The sequence below is a fragment of the Trichosurus vulpecula genome, chromosome 2 (assembly GCF_011100635.1).
Source record: "Trichosurus vulpecula isolate mTriVul1 chromosome 2, mTriVul1.pri, whole genome shotgun sequence".
In the NCBI taxonomy this organism is placed as follows: Eukaryota; Metazoa; Chordata; class Mammalia; order Diprotodontia; family Phalangeridae; genus Trichosurus; species Trichosurus vulpecula.
The window spans coordinates 164391047-164411410 of record NC_050574.1 but is presented as its reverse complement, the minus strand read 5'-3'; the positions used below and the strand labels follow the sequence as shown (position 1 = coordinate 164411410).

The 20364-nt window shown below is 39.1% G+C and overlaps 1 protein-coding gene across 1 annotated transcript; it reads right to left on the bottom strand.

Annotated features, from left to right (window-relative positions):
* Positions 1-420: 420 nt before the first annotated feature.
* On the bottom strand, positions 421-13842 carry CHEK1 (checkpoint kinase 1). Its single transcript, XM_036745788.1, has 13 exons — positions 13768-13842; positions 12648-12734; positions 10739-10962; positions 9193-9257; positions 9030-9099; positions 6715-6903; positions 6008-6112; positions 5436-5531; positions 3140-3248; positions 2774-2951; positions 2345-2476; positions 2030-2131; positions 421-1507 (listed from the first exon to the last, which is right to left on the bottom strand). Exons 2-13 carry the CDS (start codon positions 12710-12712, stop codon positions 1412-1414), a joined length of 1431 nt encoding a protein of 476 aa, XP_036601683.1. The 5' UTR covers positions 12713-12734; positions 13768-13842; the 3' UTR covers positions 421-1411.
* Between the last annotated feature and the right edge of the window lie 6522 nt (positions 13843-20364).

Sequence of the window (20364 nt, the reverse complement as noted above, 5' to 3'; positions counted from 1 at the left end):
GGTTGAATACACTGAAACTTGACTCTAGCATAATGATGTTATTTCGTTCCCCTTGAGAATGCAGGACAACAACCAACTAACCAACCAATCCCCTGCACTTAGCACAGTGTCATGTACATGTAGGCACTTAATAAATGTTTGGAAATAAATAGCAATCAAAATATCTAAAAGCAAGTATCTGCATAACAAAGAATGAATGCAACAAACTGACTTAAAATGAAGGGCACCTATAGATGGATGGCATCACTAAGATCATCACAGGGAAAGAATCCAATAAACAGTTCAAAGGATTTATATGAATTAAGTTTACTTTATTAAATTTACAAAGCAATACAAGTTACTTCTAATATTTTATTCACAACTGGTTGGTTGGTCAGAAATAAACAATAATAACTGCAAATAGACTTTTTTTTCAAATAGAAAGCAAATTTTTAAAAACTGTTATGATAAGATATCCATAAAAGTCAGAGTACAGTAAAAGTTCACTTCTATCAAAGTTCCATCCCTAGCTCTCCCTAGTTTCATTCCTTCCCACCTACAAGGTTTGGTCATCATTGCATTCTTCAGAGTACCTGAAAATCTGATTTTTGAAGATGTTGTATAATTATAGTGATAGATAAAAATATGTATTAAACTAACCCAGAATATTTAGGATGTGCAAGAGCAAAATGAAGGTGAAAAATGCACTAGATCAGAGGCTTTTGCTCAACCTTTATCTGAAAACATCAACCAATACTTCCAAAAATATAAATTATATTGTGGAAAACACAAGTCTCATGCTATTAAACTCTACCAGATAGTCTCAACCAGCACATTTTAATTGGCAGCATAATGAGGTTAAAACAGACAAACAGGTCTAAATACTAAGAGAGGCACTTTTGAAAATTTAAGTGTAAGAATGTGAATATGTTTCAACAAACAAGATTTACCTTACTTCACATACTGGTAAATTTATTGCCCCAACCACAGGAAGAGAGTTTTTAATACATTCAGGAAATGCAGCATCCAGAAAAATCTCAAAATTTTCTGACTAAACCAAATACCAAGGACATACTAGTGTAACAAATGAACTTATTCATACTCAAAACTCGGTTTGTATACAGTGAATCTTAAATTCAACAAAATGTTTTCTTGAAGAACTTCTGCCCAATCCTCTCCCAAAGTTTTCTTTACAAATTAAATATACATGCTCCTTCTCTGATATTTTGGAAAAATATGTTTTGATATGCTTCTATGCAAAAAAAATTTTTGAACAAAAAGAATTTGAAAAACTTGGTTGGGAAAGGGAATAGATAACTCCTTAGGAACTGTTGCTTTATATTTGAGGTCTGTAAAGCAATGTAAGCTTCTCTAGGAAGAATAGTGTCAACATAGCAGCACTGCATTCACTGGGCCTACCCAGGTATATGGATCATGTGGCAGGAAGCCATACCTTCTGGCTGCTCACCACATCACTCAGCTTCCCTTTAATCTTCAGAAAGTGCCTCTTGAACTCTAAGCCATCACCCTACAGAAAGGATATTAAAAAAATGAAATGTCAAAAAAATAGCAATAAGGTATAACAAACTCTAACCTCCTTTGGAAGTAATAAGAAGCAAACATACTCAAGATAGGATATATCTGTTGCACTTTTTCAGCTTCCTTTAAGAAAGACAAAAGTGCTGATAGATGTTGGAGGAGGCAGCTATATTGTTAAACCTGATACAGTCTCCAACTTCCTCACTTAGAAATATTACGTCTCTTATATTGTGAGTATATTGTCGGTTAATAAATACTTGCCAGGTATAGCACCAGAAGAGTATAAGTCTATTTTTCTTAGATTTATTCCAACGAGATTTAGGTACTGGTTATACCAGAAAGATCCCATGTTTGGTTTCATAGGTGATTTTGTTGCCCAACCTAGATTTGAAGTATAGAATTATAATGAGACTCTAAACTCCATGGTGTGGCCAATCTATTCCTTCTACCTTCTTTAAAACCGAATATACACATCTAGTAGATCAAAAACTGCAACTGTTATTCTGTGTACCTTAGATAGCCGGAAGTCCACTAAGATTTTGTCATCCATTTCTACCAAGTTCACTTTGAAAATCAGTTTATTGTTTCTTCTATCAGTGGTCGATACTGTGACCTAAAATAATAAAGACGTCAACTCAGCTGTAAGAAGAACAATTCGAACCAAAAAAATGTATTTTCAGGTACAGTTTGATCAAAGTTTTTAAGATAAGTCCAAATTAACAAGGGGAAGAAGTAATGTCAATAGTCTAACTGAGAAAACAAAACTTTTAATTTAACCACTTAATATTTTCTTCAGGATAAAATGCAAGAGGAATTGAGATCATACCTGATTCATACAACTCTTCTTCCAATGATAGCCCAATTTCTCACAAGTCTCCTTCAGACAATGATATGACTTGTCAGCATCCAATTTGGTAAAGAACCGTGTCATCCTCTTAACTAAACGCTGCCAAGGATTCTGCATATAAGACAAAAAACATCTGAGTAAATGAATGTTGACACAAAATTCCTATCTCACAATTATTTAAGTCTCTAAGCTTTTAATCACTACTTTTCTTTAATGATGGTTATACAACCTATCTAAATCAATACCTCCTTCTCTTAACTCCCCTAACCTGCTGCAAAATCCAGAGATTATCAAAGCTGAAATTTAAAATAGCTCAACACAAACTATGAGTTAAAAAACACTTAGTTTTCAAGGGAATGAAAAGTAGAGAGCTGTGACAAAATAGTTTAAAAAAATAAATCTCTTTACCTGTGAAGAACCTGGGGTGCCAAGTAACTGACTGTTCAGAAGCATGTGGTCAGGACATGCAGGTTGGGAGAAACTGATCCCTTGTACCAGTTTGTCAATATAAGAAGGACTAGTGTCCCACAAAGAAAGACCAGTTCGAGGCTCTGGTTGAGAGCTGGAGTACTTCACTTTTTCTTCACTGAAGTGTTAAGGGAGAAAAAATTACATTCATAAGCAAAAGGCATCGATTCTTTCTTATACAACACCACTACTAACTTGATATTCATTAATGATATAACCATGTGGTACAAAAAAATAGGAAAACTTTTCTGGACCAGAGTCATTTTCACATGGAATATCACATTCAACAGAGTTTGTAATTCTTACCTGTGAGCACTATTAACTGGTGAGAAGTCCAAATTTGATTGTATGTGCTTAGAAAATCCACCTGGGGAATCTGATACTCCACCTGAAGAAGCTCGAGGCCTCTTTGCACCTATGAAAGAATAAGTCAAGAAAAATAAAAAATTTCACAAGACAACAAAGAATCATCAGCGCAGAAAAAATTTCAAATACCTTTTTATCTTTTGATTTTTTTCATCTACTTCTTAAGTGGGTTTAAGACAGAAATAATAAAAATCTGAAGACCTGAGGCAACAAATTGATGCTCATAATCTACTTTATTTAAAACTGCACACATAAAAAAGAAAAATTTGACAGTGGTTCTTCCTATATAATTTTACTAAGAAATATGCTGAAGTCTTCAACTTATTTGAACTTTTTAGGCTAGGCATCTCTGCTTCAAATACACACACACAGACACACCTACACATATATGTATCATACTGACATAGGTCTATAATATACTGTATAATATATTAATATATAGTATGTAATATATCAATATTAACATTATATAATATATTGTGTTTATAAAATATAAATTGTTTATCATGTAATAATAATAAACACATATATACACACAAGGGTCATTGTGTTACCTATAAGGATTGTAACTTTAAATACAGTCATCTCTGGTGATAGTAAAACAATGTTCTGTGAAGACAGCAACATATCTCAGGACTCCAAACATTCCAAACGTAACATTGAGAAATTGGTTTATGCTATAAATATTTTGCAATAAAAGTAAAAATCTGCTTCACCTAACTTTCTTTGGCAGATATGACAACAGCCCTGGGAATGCTCAAGTAAGGATGACTGTTTCATTTCTAATACAATATTGAATAATAGTGGTGATAATGGACATCCTTACTTCCCTGGTCTTAAAGGAAAGGCTTAGCTTCATTACAAATAAGTTTTGCGCTTGGTTTTACATAAGATATTGCTTATCATTTTGAGGAAAGCTCTGTTTACTTTTATGTGTTCTAGTGTTTTTAACAGGAGTGGGTATGGTATCTTGTCAAAAGCGTTTTCTGCAGCTAGTAATATAATCATAGTTTCTGTTGTTTTTGTCATTAATATGGTTAATAACAATTTCCCCAGGATTGAATTAGCCTTGCTTCCTAGTTTTTGTAATATGCCACTGTATTCTCCTTGCTAATGTTATTAAAATTATTTTTGCATCAATATTCCTTGGGGAAAAAAAAAGAATGAACTATTTCATAGAGAAAATGGAAAATCCAATTACCTACACTAAGGAATTTATAATTCATAAAAATAAGTTGAGTAATAACCAGAGGTAGAGATTGTAAATGTCTGGCAAGCCAATAAGTTTTCTATTTCTACCCATCTAATTATTCAAAACACGGTACCATATTCCCCATGTATAAGATGCACCCTTTTTCAAAAAATTTGGGGTCTAAAAACTGGGTGCATCTTATACAGTGGTTATAGTTTTTTTACTTGCATTTCCTGCTTTTTCCGTGCTTGTTTTTGTGCTCATTGTTGTAGATTTTTTTACTTGCATTTCTTGCTTTTTCATGCTTGTTGTCTTTGCACTCATTGTTTCACATTTGTTACCGGTATATTAGGTTACATTTTGCCACGTTCTGCCCAGAACCGCCTCAGAAAAGATTTTCATACAGTGCTGAATTCAAGTTAAAAGTGATCCAGTTTGCAAAAGTGAATGGAAATTGTGCTGCTGAATGTAAGTTTGGTCCTCCTCCAACTGAGAAAACAATCTGAGACTGGCTACGGGAAGAAGAAACCCTAATGAAAACTCCAGGGCAGAAGAAGGCCATGAGAGGCAAGTCAGCAAAATGGCCTGATTTAGAGAGGGAATTGAAGATATGGATTGAAGAGAAAAGGGCAATTGGAATTCCTGTGTCCACAAAAATGGTTCAGCATGAAGCAAGAAGAATTGCTGATGAAAAAGAAGGTACTGATTTCAAAGGAGGACACAACTGGTGCTTCAAGTTCATGAAACGGAACGGACTAAGCATGCCTACATGCACCAGACTTGCCCAAAAGATGCCTGAAAGCTATGAGCAGATGAATAAAACTTGAGTTCAATAACTTTATCTAGTACATTTTTCTTTTTCAAATTTTGGGCCCCAAAATTAAGGTGCGTCTTATACATGGTGAAACATGGTAGATGTTAATTTAAGAAATTTATCAGTATTTACCTTCTCTCCTAAAACTAGATATATTTCAAAACAACCAATTTACCACATGATAAAAATGAAAAAAGATTATGTTGTTTTATAACTTTCAAGCACTTTACCTTTCTTAAGTACTTTAGTGTACCATCTGTCTTTTTTAATATCTGGTATTGTAATTCTTGATCCTGGATTCTCAGTTAGAATTTTATGCAGCAAGGCTGAAAAAAAAAAGTTAAGACATAAATCATGTAGATCAAAGAAATCCACTTACTTGTAGTAGTAACCACCTTCCTATTTAGCTTCCTTCTTTTTAGAAAATCAGTTCTGGAAAGGGGCCAGAGCTTCTATATTACTACAATTTTTTTGGTATGTACTACCTTTGGGTTACTGACTCTAGGTTCTCAACTTTCAGCAGATAAGAAGAGTAAGAGCCAAACAGAAATCTTTTTTAAAAATTACCCACGTGACATTAACAAAGCTGTAAAATTCACAAATCAATTTCCTATTCAAAATTTATCCAGTATTTATTAATTTTAACTTTATTTCATTATAAGAGCAAAACAAGTCTTCAAACGACTTTACAGGACAATAATATGGCCCATATTTTAATTAAAAATTATCTTGGTAAGAATTCACAAAGGACAAGACTTTATTCCTCTAGAATTCAGTCATTTAAATATGATAACTCAGTTACCTAATGGGGCAGAATCAATTTTCTTCCAAGGTGTGAGGTATATTTTTTTTTCTTTCCAATCACAATACTCCTGGCAACTGTCACTGGGTTGGTCCCATGGCAATTCTAAAACCAAAAGAAATTACACTTTTTAAAGTGGTCATGTCACGTAAATATTACAAATATTAAAGGAGGAGGCAACAATTCTTAAAGTATCAAAGATTTCATTAGTTTTTTTGACTAGTAATAGAAAATGTCAACTTAAAGAAACAATAACAAAATATCACTTTCAGGGGATTTTTGTAACAGAATCATGTCCTTATCTTTCTGGTTATGTTACCTAGACATGGTTGCTGTGACTTTCACAAGAAAAGAGTATCACACTGTTAACAATTCTTTAGCATTACAGTTTCCAAGTATAGCTGCAGAAGAAAGAGTAGCAGAGTAGGAACCAGGAGAGACATAGCTTTTAAGTCTGCCACGAGCTAATTGTCTGACCTTGCAGAAGTTACATATATTTCTCCAGGACTCATTTATAAAACAAAAGTGATAGGCAAGAACTCCTTGTTTTCTCTTTGGTGCCTTCTGGGACTAATATTCTTTGAGTAAATAACTATCACTATCAAAATAATCAATAGCTCAATATAAATACACTGGTTTACATAGTTTCTTTTAATTGACCTGATTTAACATAGGGGAATTTTAATCACAAACTGAGGAGCACTTACCTCCAGCCAGCATTGCAGTAAGTACTATTCCACATGACCAAACATCAACTGGTTCTGCATGGAATTCTTTTCTCTTAAGCAGTTCTGGGGCAACATAGGGCAAAGTGCCACACATCTTATTCAATAAACGCTCACGATTATTATGCCGAAATACTGTTGCTAACCCAAAGTCTGAGATTTTGAGGTTATCTAAAAGAGAAGGCAGGGAGGTCAGTTCTGGGTAAGGCCTTGTCATATGAAAAGAGTAACATTTTTTATTATAAACTTAATGGCTAGCTAAATCAAATAGGCATCAAAAAAAGTACAAAAATCTAACTTAAAACCTATAGCCTTTAACAAAGCAAAATCAAAATTATTAAGTAGACAAAAAAGTACTTTGACCCTGTGTCTCCTAATTCCAAGTCTGACAAAAGTTTCACCAAATTTGGCTATTTTGTTTTTTAAAATATAATAGTAGTGAGCACCTTTTGGCTTTGCTGATAATACTTTGTATCATTTCCTACAGAGCTTTTCATATTTTCTCATTTCTAAAGAATGTTCACTTGAAGAGAAAGGTTATTTCATTTCTGTATTTGTATTAATCAGCACCTAGCAGAGTCTAGTAAAAAGTAGATGCTTAATAAATGCTTGTTGATGAATTCATTGTATGTTATATTTGCTACATAATATTCCATTACATTAATATACATTAGTATATCAAAATTTACTTGGCCATTTTTCAGCTATTACATCTAATTTTTTGCTATCACAAAGAGTAGCTATTAATATTTCTACACAGCTAGGCCCTTTTTTTTCCTTTTTTAATAATATTCCAGTAACCTCAGAAAATTAAAACTGTCTCTCATTTTTCTCTATGTTGTAAAACACCCTATGCATGAGTTATTTTTTCTTTAAGTTTGATAGAATTGAGAGAGCAGAGCCAAGATGGTGGAGAAAAGGCAAGAAGTTGCCTGAGCTCTCCCCAGTTTCCCTCAAAACAACTGTAAATCAACCCTAAAAAATTAATTCTGGAGCAATAGAAACCACAGGGGAAAGTGCGAAACAATTTTCCAGCCCAAGGCAACATAGAAGGATTGCAGGAAATGACTGTCTCACTTGGGTGCAGGTGTCTGGGCAAGCTAGCAGGAGGCTCCTAGTCCAGGACACATCAGCGCCCAAGGCCCCTCAATTCTGGTTCAGCAGGCCAGCTTTGAGGGCTCTGGTCCCAGCACAGTAGGTGAACTGCCAGCCCCCAAACCCCCAGCATAAGAGGCATAACTAGGCTGGGCAAGCTCAATTCAGTGAGCAAACCCGCCAGCCCCACCTGCAGAACAGGTAAGCCACCAGCACTGGAGGTCCCAGCGCAGAAAGCTAGTGATCAGGTCTCTGGCCCCAGTTCAAGAAGCTTGGGACAGTGCTCCCTGTGCCCTAGGAGCAGACCTCAATTTTAAAAATCACGAAATAGTCTGGGAAACAGCCTGGGAAATGAGCAAAAAACCAAAAAATAACTCCTGAACACAGAAAGCTACTATGGCAAGTGGGAAGATCAAAACAAACATTTAACAATGTTAAAAGGTCTCTGCGCAAAACCTCAATGAGAAATGTGAATTGGTCTCAAGCACAAAAAGTCCTGGAAGAGTTCAAAAAAGATTTTAAAAATCAAATAAGAGAAGTAGAAGAAAATTTAAGCAAAGAAATGAGAATGATACAAGAGAATCATGAAAAATGAGCTTGGAAAAATAAAACAACTCCTTAAAAAGTAGAAATGGCAAAATGGAAAAGGAAGTACAAAAGCTCACTGGAGAAAATAATTCTATAAAAGTTAGAATAGGGCAAGTGGAAGCTAATGACTCTATGAAATATAAAAAATCAATCAAACAAAACCAAAAGAATGAAAAAAAATAGAAGAAAATGTAAAATACCTCACTGAAAAAACAACTGACCTTGAAAATAGATCCAAGAAAGAAATTTAAGAATTATTGGACTACCTGAAAGCAATGATCAAAAGTTTGATAGAATACTTATGAATCTGTCTCAGTTCAGCATCCTTCTTGACAAGATATGTTTTAAAAAGTATTACGTTATTGCAGATTATCATGTCTTTATCATTACTAAATAAGTGATTTTCCTAATTCAACTTCAGGATGGACTACGAGTTCTTAATGAGACAAGTATAGAGTTAAAAGAATGGCTGAAATACGGTTACTAAAGATACAGGTTGCCATTTGTTAAATGAAAATACCAATACTTATCCCAAAGATTCTCTTAGTCATGTTGTTTTCATGTTAATAAAGAATATCAAAATGAAGAGACAAATTTTGTTGTAATGAGCTTACCTCTTTCATCTAGTAAAAGATTTTCTGGTTTAATATCCCTGTGGGTTATTCCAATACCATGAAGATACACCTGGGAGGAAAAAATAAGACTTATTTATTCATTATTCTTCATTTGTACTAAAGAATGAATTCAAATAAAAGAAACAAAGTAAACTATACCTACCACCCCTGCCATAAGCTGATGGAAGAACTTCTGAGCATCTTGTTCAGGCATACCTACATCAGGCTCTGAAAAGGTTAAATTTGAAGATGTATTGATCAATCATCAATTGCAAGAACAAGTCTCACATTTAAGATTGAATGTTAGCTACTTCTTGCCTCATGGCAAAGAAGTGGGGAAGTGCTAGGAAGGAACATGGGTATATATTTTCAGACATGGGCTTTGTGTCACATGTTTTTGCTTAACTTTTGTTCTGTCTTCACAAAAAAAAAGCTCAATCTGAAGAGTGGGAGATTGGAAATGACTGATATAAAGACAAAAAAGGTAGCAATAAAACACACACACACACACACACACACACACACACACAGAGAGAGTCTTTAAAACAATGAAGGGTTAACCAGTAATTCTGACATAAAGCAGGAATCTCCTCTCTCACTGTTTTCAAGGGCAGTCACCCATACTCTGACTATCTCTAGAAACAGAAAGATCACTTCTGCTAAAGATAGATCATTTCATTTTTAGACAGCTTTAATTCTTAGCCTAATTACATTTTCCCTCAGCAGTTCTGCTTGGTTTAACTTAAGAGAACATTGGTGCCCCACTCAAGATGAGCTGATCACCTGAAATCTCATCATCAACACTCAACACCTTCTCAACTCCATCAGATGTTTCTCCCCTCTGACTGGAGAGCTGGAGGGTGAAACAGTAAACTCCTCTCAAAGCTTCCCTTTATGGAGATCTCTGCTTGCTTTCACCTCCACAAACTATCATTCCCCTTGCCTGGTATCTTGTGGTTCTCACCTGCTTCCTACTTCCTTTTTTGTGTTGTCTTCCCCTATTAGATTGTAAACTCCTTGAGGGCAGGAACTGTCTTTCTTTTTCTTATTTGTAACCCCGGTGTTTAGCACAGTGCCTGATGCTTAATAAATGTTTATTGAATTGAACAAAGTTCTTTGTCATACTGAACAAAAATATTTCTCCTTATTAAGTTCCATCTGCTGATCTTAGTCCCATCCTTTAGAACTAAGAAGGATATTTAAATCTAAAACACACAACTGACTAAAGTCCCCCCAAAACTCTCTGGGAATTATAAGCATTTTATATAAAAGGAAAAAGAGAGAACTACAAAATCAACTCAGGAATAATTATATATGGTTAGACTATCTCTACAATACAAACAACCATCCATTTAGGCAACAAGGATATCTGACTGGTTACTAAAGTGATATTTATAGTGATTTCCCATAACAATTACTTGTCATAAACTTTACAAACCACAGTGACATTATCCTCAACTAAGATCACATGCAATTTGCAATAGTATATTTTGGGGTACAACTTTCTAGTAAACATAAATTTTTAAAAAAACACAAAGCAAATATTAATGATTTCAATATTTCACGGCTGGAGGCCATACTCAATGGATAAACAATGATCAAAATATAAATCAAATATAAGCTCAAAGGCCAAGAAAAATAAACACTTCTTATTTAGTAGCTCCATTATCTTAATCTTTAGAACATAAATTTGTCACCATTTTCCATACCTATTCGGTCAAAGAGTTCTCCCCCACTGCAGTATTCCAGAAACAGATACTGAATATTGCCTTCTCGCCGATGACCATAGAATTTCACTATGTTCTCATGGTTTAACATTTTATTGATGCAAATCTCTTTCTTAATGTTTTCTGGACAATCTATGGCACGCTTCATGTCCACAATCTTCACTGCAACTGCTTCTTCTGTTCGCCTATTTACAGCAAGCTGAACTCTATAAATTAAGTGGAAAATAATTATCTTTGCATAAATTTTTAAATATTTAAATCATTTATTGATTTCACTGCTTTGACAGTGTCTGGCATGGGGTAGGCATTTGATATGTGCTAGTTGACTAATTTGGGACACTAATGATTTAATTGTCAGTAAATGAATGTACTCTCTTTGATAGGCATTTCTTTTGCAATTTCAAAATTAAACAGAAACTGAGCACAGTGAATAGCATATAGTAGGCACTTGGAAAATGCTTGCTGATTGTTTGAAAAAAAAATTAATTCAAAAATTGCTTTACCCAGGCTAATATCCTCCCCCCAAAAAGGTAAAAAGATTTTTCTTATCACCAGCAGCTTCTGATTATGTGGCACAGGATACCTAAACGGTCCACAAAGATAGCTATGTTGGGCACACAACAGGTACCAAAAGCTTGTTGAATCTGAGTAGCAGGATTCCCAGACTTTATTACCTATAGTCATACATTCTACAGGTTTAAAAGGAAAGAAGCTAAATGAAAGGAAAATCATGATGGCTGAAGTTCTCTTCCAACCCTTTGAAAGTAGAATGTGAAAAACAAAAAAGAGCAACAAAAGGAAAAGACTGTGATACATAAAAGAAAAAAAAAGCCACCATTTTGGCTTGCTTTTCGTTGAGAAAATTCACCTTTTTTTGGCCCATAATCCCCAAATCCTTGACTTTGACAAAGTACCTGGCACAAGGTACATGCTTGATAATGAGAGCTGATTGACCTGGAACTCCTAAATGCTGATAGCTAGTTAGAATGCTACAATAATGGCTTTGACTCCCCTAGGCTAACAAAATAGTACCAACCTAATGGTGGTGTTGTCATAAGGAAAATGTTTCATCACTATTATATTTTATAATCTATACTGGATGGTGTAACATATTTAAAATAAGAGATACAATGTCCCTTCCAACCTTAGTATTCTACAAGAGACAAAATGGAACAGTGTAAGACAATGGCTGTATTGCTAAATAAAACATCATAACATTATATGTAGAGAAAACTCTGAAAGCTTCTACAATAGGAAATGTTTTTGTGATTAATTGGAGAGGGGAAGAAGTAATGATTAAATTTATTTCAAATTAGTATTATGTACCTTGACTTCCCCCAAACCTTAAGTTTAGTCATCTAAATCAGTGGTGTCAAATAGAAACGCATTCCTGCAGGCAATATATTTACTTAGAAACTACAAATGACCATCATCCATGTTGTATTGTATTTTTATTTATTTTATTAAATATTTCCCAATTACATTTTAATCTGGTATGGGGCACATTCAGTAGTTGCCTGGATGACTTTGATACCTCCAACCTAAAATCTATTGGTAGATAGCAAGCACCTAAGAAAGGGAAGGAAACAGGTGATGTAGAGAACACAAGTCTCAAGAGCCAGGAGACTTGAGATTATATCGGGTTCTGCTATTTCTAAAGAAGTCACTTAACCTGTTTAGTCTCAATTTCCACTACCTACCACATCAGGTAGTTGTGAGGATCAAGTGAGACCAAGTATGTTTGTAAACGGGCATGAATTCAGGTCAGCTCTCTTAACGTAGGGAAATCCTATACAAGTCTAAGTGGGTATTATGTATAGTGTCACAAATTTATATCTTGTGCCTGTTGAAGGACAGAAGCACCAGACACAAGAGGGGAGCTCATACTCACTCTCCATAAGCGCCTTCTCCCAAAGTCTGCACCAAATCCCAGTCTTCCACAAAGGGCACGGCCATGGCTCTACCGGTGACAGCCTCCCTGAAGCAGAGATAGCAGACACAGAGGTGGAATGATTACAAGCCTTCATTACGTTAGGGGTCGCTAAGCCACCTGCTAGCCTCTCTACCTCCGGTCCCGCGTCACCTTCAGCATCTCTCTCTCCCTCCCTCCCCAATCTTAAACTAACACGGTCTTTATTAGCGTAAACTCTGACCCCAGCGGTGATTTACCCCGTTAAATATATCCATCCTATGACTTGTATTTATTCATCAAGGAATGCTGGGACGGCTTAGTGGATACAGTGCCAGCCTCCAGGGCCAGAAAGACCTGGGTTCAAGTCCTGCCTCTGACACATTCTGACTGTCTGACTTTGGGCAAGACACTTAAAACCTCTCGGACGACTCTGGAAAAAAAAAAGAGCGTAAACTGCAGAAGTGCAATTTCCTGCTAGGATGAAATCACAGGCGGCAAAAACAAATCCCTGGTTATAAAAGCCAACCCCTCCCCTCTCAAAGCCCTTAAAGGGCAAAGTGGGGAGCCGGGGGGAAGCAGAGGGGCGGGGCTGGATTGAGTCAAGGGATTCGGGTTCGAATCCCGAGATAATGGTTTACCAGCTGTGTGACCTCAGGCAAGACCCTTCCCCTCTCTGGGCCTCGGTTTCCTCACCCGTAAAAAGAGTCGGCTTAGATGAGCTCGGTCACACGGAGAGAGGGCCGAGGCAGCCCCCCACGCCCCACTCCCCAGGGTGGGGGCGGGGCTGGGGGTGGGGGAGGGGAGGATAGGGAAGAAGGGTTGCCCCTCCTCCTCCTCTTCCTCCTCCTCCCCTTCCTCCTTCTCCTCCTCTCCTTGCGGCGCTCCCTCAGGCCGCCGGTCCGGGGGCCTCCAGTCAGGCCCTGACCAGTGAGCGGAGCCCCCACCCCACCCCCGCCCCAGCCCTGGGGCTGGCTCCGAGCCCTTCTCTACAGGCCCCTCTCACTCCCTGCCAGCCTCTGCCCGCGCCTCACAGCCCGAGCCCGCCGCTCCCCCTCCTCACGGAACCAGTCCCGGCCCGGACCCCGAGGTTCCTGCTTACCGAGCCGCCGCGGCCGCCGCTGCCACCGCAGGACGAATCCAAACGCGGAGCCTTTCCCGCCAAAATTCGCAGTCGCCTCACGACTGCGAACGTGCGCGCCGTAAAGCGAGGAGGACGTGCGCGCTCCCGCGGCCGGGGAGGGCGCTGTGCAGGGGAGGGGGCGGGGCGGGGCGGGGTTACTGCCCGAGTAAACGAAGTTGAACTGAGCCCTGGAAAAGGTAGAGTTGAAAGCCATAGCAATGAGAGGCTGGGGAAGAGCGTTTTGCCTTGGGCAGAAGTTGAGGATGACAGGGCTTCTAGAAGCACGCTGGAAGGGCATGTTAGCTGTAGGGGAGAGGGAATGTTGCCTTATTCCAGTTGCTAGGTTCATACGAGCACAGATGCTACACCCGTAGGTATCCGGGCGGTAGAGGTCAGCTGGTTAAGCAGATGCTCAGTCAGTGTGGCCAGGGCATCGCAAAACTAGCGCGTGGGTGGCTGATGCCCTGAAAGCCTCGAGGCCAGGCTGTGTCTACAAAGGCAAGGAAGCAAAGGGGTTACCATTTCCCAGTGAATTTGATCAGCGTAGACAGCCACGCTTGTGAAAGTCAGCAGCTTAGTGTCTCGAGTTCCTCCAAAGTTTTGTCTAAAACGATAATCCCCTCGACTCAGCCATGAGGATTTAGAGTCAGAGTGTCTTTGAGTTGGAAGAGACCTTAAAAATCCTCTAATTCAACCTCTCCTCCTAAGAAGGATTATCCTCCACAAAATAATCTTAAAATCTTTATGATCCTATTTTACTAGTGTCAGTTCTGCTACTTATGAGCTATGAGACCTTAATTTAGAAAGGCCAAGGTCATCCCCTGCATCCTGGGCAACTCTGCCTCACTTCAATCCAGTTCATGAGTAAGACATCACCCTCCCTTCAAGGATGAAGGACCAACTACAACGACAATAATGGAAGCTCAAGGGAGGAAGCCTGAGCCCGGGTCACATGGGCAGGGGCCCAGAGGGAGGCTCCAACGGCCTTGGCTGGTGCTGGGTTAGTCTTCTCCAGTGACCTTTCTTCCCCCGGGATGGACCCTGCCTGTTCTCCATAGCTGACTGTTTTTTCTGACATCAAACCCAAATTTGACTGCAATTTCCACCCTTTGCCCAATGAGGAAGCAAGGGAGGAAGGTGGGGAGGAAAGGAAGAAGAAAGAAAGGAAGCAGGAAAGGAAAAGAAGGAAGCAGGGAGAGAATGGAAGAAGGAAGGCAGGGAAGGAAATTATGGAAGAAGAAAAGCAGGGAGGGAGAGAAGGAAGCAGGGGAGGAAGGAAAGGTGAGCATTTATTAATCACTTATAACTTGCAAAGCAGCGTAAAGCACTGGGGATGCAAATAGAAAAGGAAGGCAGTCCCTGCTGTGAAGGAGTTCATACTCTAATTGGGAGAGACAACACATAATAGGAAGTTTCAGCTGCAAGTCAGATGGAAAGGTCCACTGGTTCCCTAGAGGAACATAGGCAAAGCAGGGGGCAAGTCCTCATCTTTTATTTAATTTCCCCAGATAAAATCATATCATTTCCTGTTGTTGACCTGCTTGACAATGCCAAAGATTTTGGGGGTGTTTTCTGGGCCTTCAGTAGTTACAGCTGTAGCACTCACAGAAACACTTGACAGGCTGCATCTCCAAGGGAGATAGAACTTTCCAAGATCACGGCTGTCCCCATTCTTTAGCCAACCTTTTCTTCCCAACTTAGATGCCCTTTTCTCCTGAAGCCTGAGCTCCTTCATGAGGCATGGGATCAGCAAATATCTTCTTCCTTAGATATCTTGATAGCATTTTATTTTGTCACTTTCATGTAATATTGTATAGTGTAGTCATTCTTGTTTTGTTGTTGTTCAGTCATGTTTGACTCTTCATGACCTCATTTGACATTTTCTTGGCAAAGATACCAGAGTGGTTTGCCATTTTCTTCTCCAGCTCATTTTACAGATGAGGAAACTGAGGCAAATAGGATCAAGTGAATTGGGGTTACACAGCTAGCAACCAATGTCTGAAGTCATATTTGAACTCAGGTTTTCCTGATTCCAGGCCCAATACTCTATCCACTGTGCCCCCTCCCTGCCCCTAGTTATTCTTGTAACTAGAACTAGACTAAGTTCTGTGAGGACAAGGACTTTATATATTCCCCAGGGCCTAGCAGAATGATTTGCATGTCATCATTTATTCTAGTTCAATAAGCATGCATACCATTAAATATTAGGTGGTATTGTAGTGGTAAGAATGAAGGGTTTGGAGTCAAAGGAACAGCTATATTTATTTCTTATGTGACTCGGAGGGAACTCTTTACTCTTATTGGTCTCACATTTCCCCCATCCCTAGAACTAGATCCTTTCCAGTTCTAAATCCTATCTCTGTCACCATCAGTAAGCACTATTCCTAGTTCTGCTATCCAGCAGCTCTGTGCCTTGCCTTCAAGTTGGTGGCTAGAAATCAGAATCCAAGCCTTGAAAAGTTCTTTTCTGAGGAACAATAAGGAGGCCGGTGTCACTGGACTGCAAAGTATATGGCAGATGTAAGATATAAGAAGACTGGAAAGTTGAGGTGGGGAACCAGGTGATAAAGGACTTTGAATGCCAACAAAGTGTTATATTTGATCCTGGAAGTGATATGAAACCACTTGAGTCACTGGGGGGTGGGAGGGGGGAAACAGTGTGAGTGGTCAACCTGCACTTTAGAAAGATAATTTTGGCAGCTGAGTGGTAGATGGCCTGGAGTGGGGAGAGATTTGTGGCAAGGAAAACAACATAGGCTATTACAATAGGCAAGACTTGAGCTGAAGGGCCAATACCAGAATGGTTGCAGTGACATAGAGAAGGAGATGAATGAGAGATTTCGTGATTGTAAGCCTTGGTAACTGGAAGAATGATGTTACTCTTGACAAAAAATAAGGAAGTTAGAGAGAGGGAAGGGTTTTGGGGGCAGCTTTGGAGTTCAGCTTTGGACATCTTGAAATGAAAACATCTATGGGACATCCATTTAGAGATGCCAGTTTGGGGTAAGCAAAGAGTTTAGGGCTAGATGAGTAGATTTGATAATCATTAGAGTAGAGATAATTGAATTCACAGAAGCTGATGAGATTACCAAATGAAATCACATAAAGGGAGAAAAGAAGAGGGTCAAAGACAGAGCCTGGTGGGATACCTATGGATAGCCCTGTGGGACCCGGATGAAAATCTAGCAAATGAGACTGAGAGTAGGTAGTCAAATAGGAAGGAGGAGAACCAAGAGAGAGTCAGGAAAACCTAGAGAGAGAAGTGTCGAGGAGAAGAGGACAATCAACAGTGTCAAAGGCTGCAGGGAAGTCAAGGATAAGAATTGAGGAAAGGTCATTAGATGTGGCAGTTAAGAGTTCATTGGTAACTGGGAGAAGACAGTTTCAATTGAATAATGAGGTCAGAAACCAGACCATAGAGAGTTAAGAAAGGAGTAAATGGAAAGGAAGAGGAGGCACCTATTTAGATGGCCTTCTCAAGGAGTTTAGCCACAAAAGGGAGGAGAGATTTGGTATAGCAACTATGAGGGACGGATGGATGGATCAAGTATTTTTTGAGAATGGGAGAGAAATGAGTATGTTTGTAGGCATTAAAGAGAGAAATTGAAACTGTTGGAAAAGGGGAATGATAGAGGGGGGAAATGTACTGGAGAAGATGGGTTAGAATACAATCACATGTATGTGTAAAGGAGTTGCCTTGACAAGGAAAAGGTCCATCTCATTATGTGAGATGAATAGAGGAGACAGTGGCAGAAAGCATCGGAGAGATGTGACTTGAGTGGGGGGTGGGGGTGGGGAAGCAAGCTCTCAGTAAATGGCCACAATTTTTTCAGTGAAATGAGGTAAAATTTTCAGCTGAGAGGATAAGGGAAAGGGGAGTTATGGGAGTTTTCAGAAGGGATAAAAAGGTTTGGAAAAGTCGCTGTATTGAGTGGGAGAATGAGCTAATCAGGGAGGTACAAAAAGGACTGCCTAGAAGCTGTGTGGGCCTAATTAACATAACTTTGTAATATACACACATACACATATAACATTGGTTGATTGGTTGTTGTCCTTCATTCTCAAAGACCAAAATGACATCACTGAAAGGCTCTTCCACTGGTCTGGGGAATGCACATGGTCCACATGAATGCACATTTGGAGTGGAGATGTCTCTGAATTTGCACGTATCAGATTTCTTTTGAGCTATTGCCATTCTGCTTTATTTTATATGGGCACCCCATGCTGGGAGGTCTTGCATCTTCCATGTCATGCAATAGATTCCAAAGTTCTTCAGAGAGACCTTGGAAATGTCCTTGTATTGCTTCTTCTGACCTCTGTGCGAGATCTCTGTAAAATAGTCTTTTAGGCAACCATACCTTTGACATTTGAACAACATGGCCAGCCCATTGGAGTTGCACTCTCTGCAGTTTAGCTTGACAAAGGACCTTAGTGTCCGGTATCTTATCTTGCCAGGTGATCTTCAGAATCTTCCTAAGACAGGTCAAATGGAAATGATTCAGTTTTCTGGTGTGGTGCTGGTTGTTTCAACAATCTGGCTAGCAGCTTCTATGGGGGTATAAGATTCACCCACAGTCAGCACCCAGAAAGCTGCCAACAGCACAGGTTCTTCCGATCTGCTTAATTAAGGAAAGCAAGTTGAAGGGGTTGACAAGCTTACTTTTAATGCAGCATTCAAATATCATTCAGTTAGTTCAGGGAAAAAAGCCAGCACCTGAACTTCAAAACAAAATGCAAACAAATTACAAACGTCAACAGACTTTGTCTGATTCAAATCCCAACACAGTTACCAGAGTTCAACAAAGTTTCAGCATCCGGGTTTACAAGCTGGAGGGCTCCTTAGCTACAGCTGCCCTGAGTCTCCTCATCAACACCATCTCCAGAGCCCCACACAAATGGCTCTGTCCTCCCTTCTTATAGGGCTTCAGACATCCTCAAACATCATCTGAATCACTAGAGCTCAGGCTCTGGTGATTGGTTCTTGAGTTGGCCCCTCCCCTTAGGACCCTGAGAGGTTCACATCCACATGGATTACGTTAACACCTAATGGGGTTTGGGCCTGGGGCTTAGGACCTAGTAAAGCTCACTGAGATAAATTGAGTCACTCAAAGAAAACAAAGGCCATTCTGGTTACACTGGTATCCTGTCCAGGTTTCACAGGCATACAACAATGAGGTCAGCACAATGGCTCTGTAGACCTTCAATTTGGTAGGCAATCTAATACTTCTTCTTTCCCATACTTTCTTTGTTAGCCTCCCAACCACTGAGCTAGCTCTGTCAATGTGTGCATCCCTGGAAAGTATACTACCAAGATAAGTGAACTTATTCACAGCATTCTAGGTCTCTCCATTTGCTGTAACTGATGGTCCCACGTGTGGATGGTGCAGTGCTAGCTGGTAGAGAACCTCTAACCTCTGTTTTCTTGATGTTAATTGTTAGACAGAGCACAAGCAGCAGAGAAATATTCCATACTTTGTTGCATCTTGGCCTCAGAGGCTGCACTGAGTGCACAATCATCTACAAAGTATCATGCACCAACTCTCTCTCCACTGGATCCTGTCACCATGGCTTTCTGATTTCCAATGCTTAGCAACAGTGCCTGGCACATAGTAGATGCTTTATATTTATCGATCAATTGATTTTTTCCAGATTCATTTGGAAACACATGAATAAGAATGAAGATAGCTAATGGTGGGAGCATTCCAGGGCAGATGTAGCAGGGCAAGACTGCAAGGGTTTCAAGAGAAGACAACAGTGTAAACTTGAACTGGTTTACTAAGGGGTCAAGATAGGAAAAGGAGAAGAGTATCTGCTGTCGGCTTACTGTATTTCGGACACCATGCTTCATATTGCAGATATCAAGTCTTATAAGACTGGCCCTTGCACTTAATGGGCTAAAAGTCTAATCGATAAGACAAGAAATGTAGATTTTTAAAGTATCTAAAAAGGGTTGAACAATCTCTTCACTTCTCCGAACCTTAGTTTACTCATCTTCAAAATGAATGATTTGGTCTCCGGGTCAAATGCTATGATTCCCTAAGGCAGGGGTGGGGCCTCCAGCCCACATGTGGCCTTAGAGGTCTTTGGGTGAGGCTTTTTGACTGAGTCCAAGTTTTACAGAACAAATCCTTTTATTAAGGGATTTGTTCTGTTAAGTTTGGATTCAGTCGAGAGGTGGAACCCAAGGTCCTAGAGTGCCACATGTGGTCCCCCACCCCTGCCCTAAGGTAACACATGGCTAAGTACCAAGTGATAGGCACAGATTCTACCAGGGTTCTGGGACTCCAAAAGAGAACCTTCCTAATCCCTCCAGTTATTAGTGCCCTCACCACCACCAGCAGCACCATATTACTTTTTGCTAACTTTAAAAAAAAAAAAAAACTTTGGATACTTAAAAAGTATCTGAAAAAAAAATTTATCTGTGTTGCCAAGCAAAAGGTACAAAATGCTACAAGCGTTCTGCAACAACTAGAGGAGAACCTTCCTGAGCCCCCCGGGTAGTAGTGCCCTCACCACCACTACCACCACAGCTATATTACTTTATATTTACTTTTTTTTCCTTTGGATTTTTAAAAA

Coding starts and splice junctions, on each gene's coding strand:
- CHEK1 (XM_036745788.1), bottom strand. CDS start 12,712: ATGGCCGTGCCCTTTGTGGAAGACTGGGATTTGGTGCAGACTTTGGGA. Junction 6,113..6,714: donor TACTGCAATGCTGGCTGGAG/GTAAGTGCTCCT, acceptor TTTTGGTTTTAG/AATTGCCATGGGACCAACCC. Junction 3,249..5,435: donor CACTAAAGTACTTAAGAAAG/GTAAAGTGCTTG, acceptor ATTCTTTCATAG/GTGCAAAGAGGCCTCGAGCT.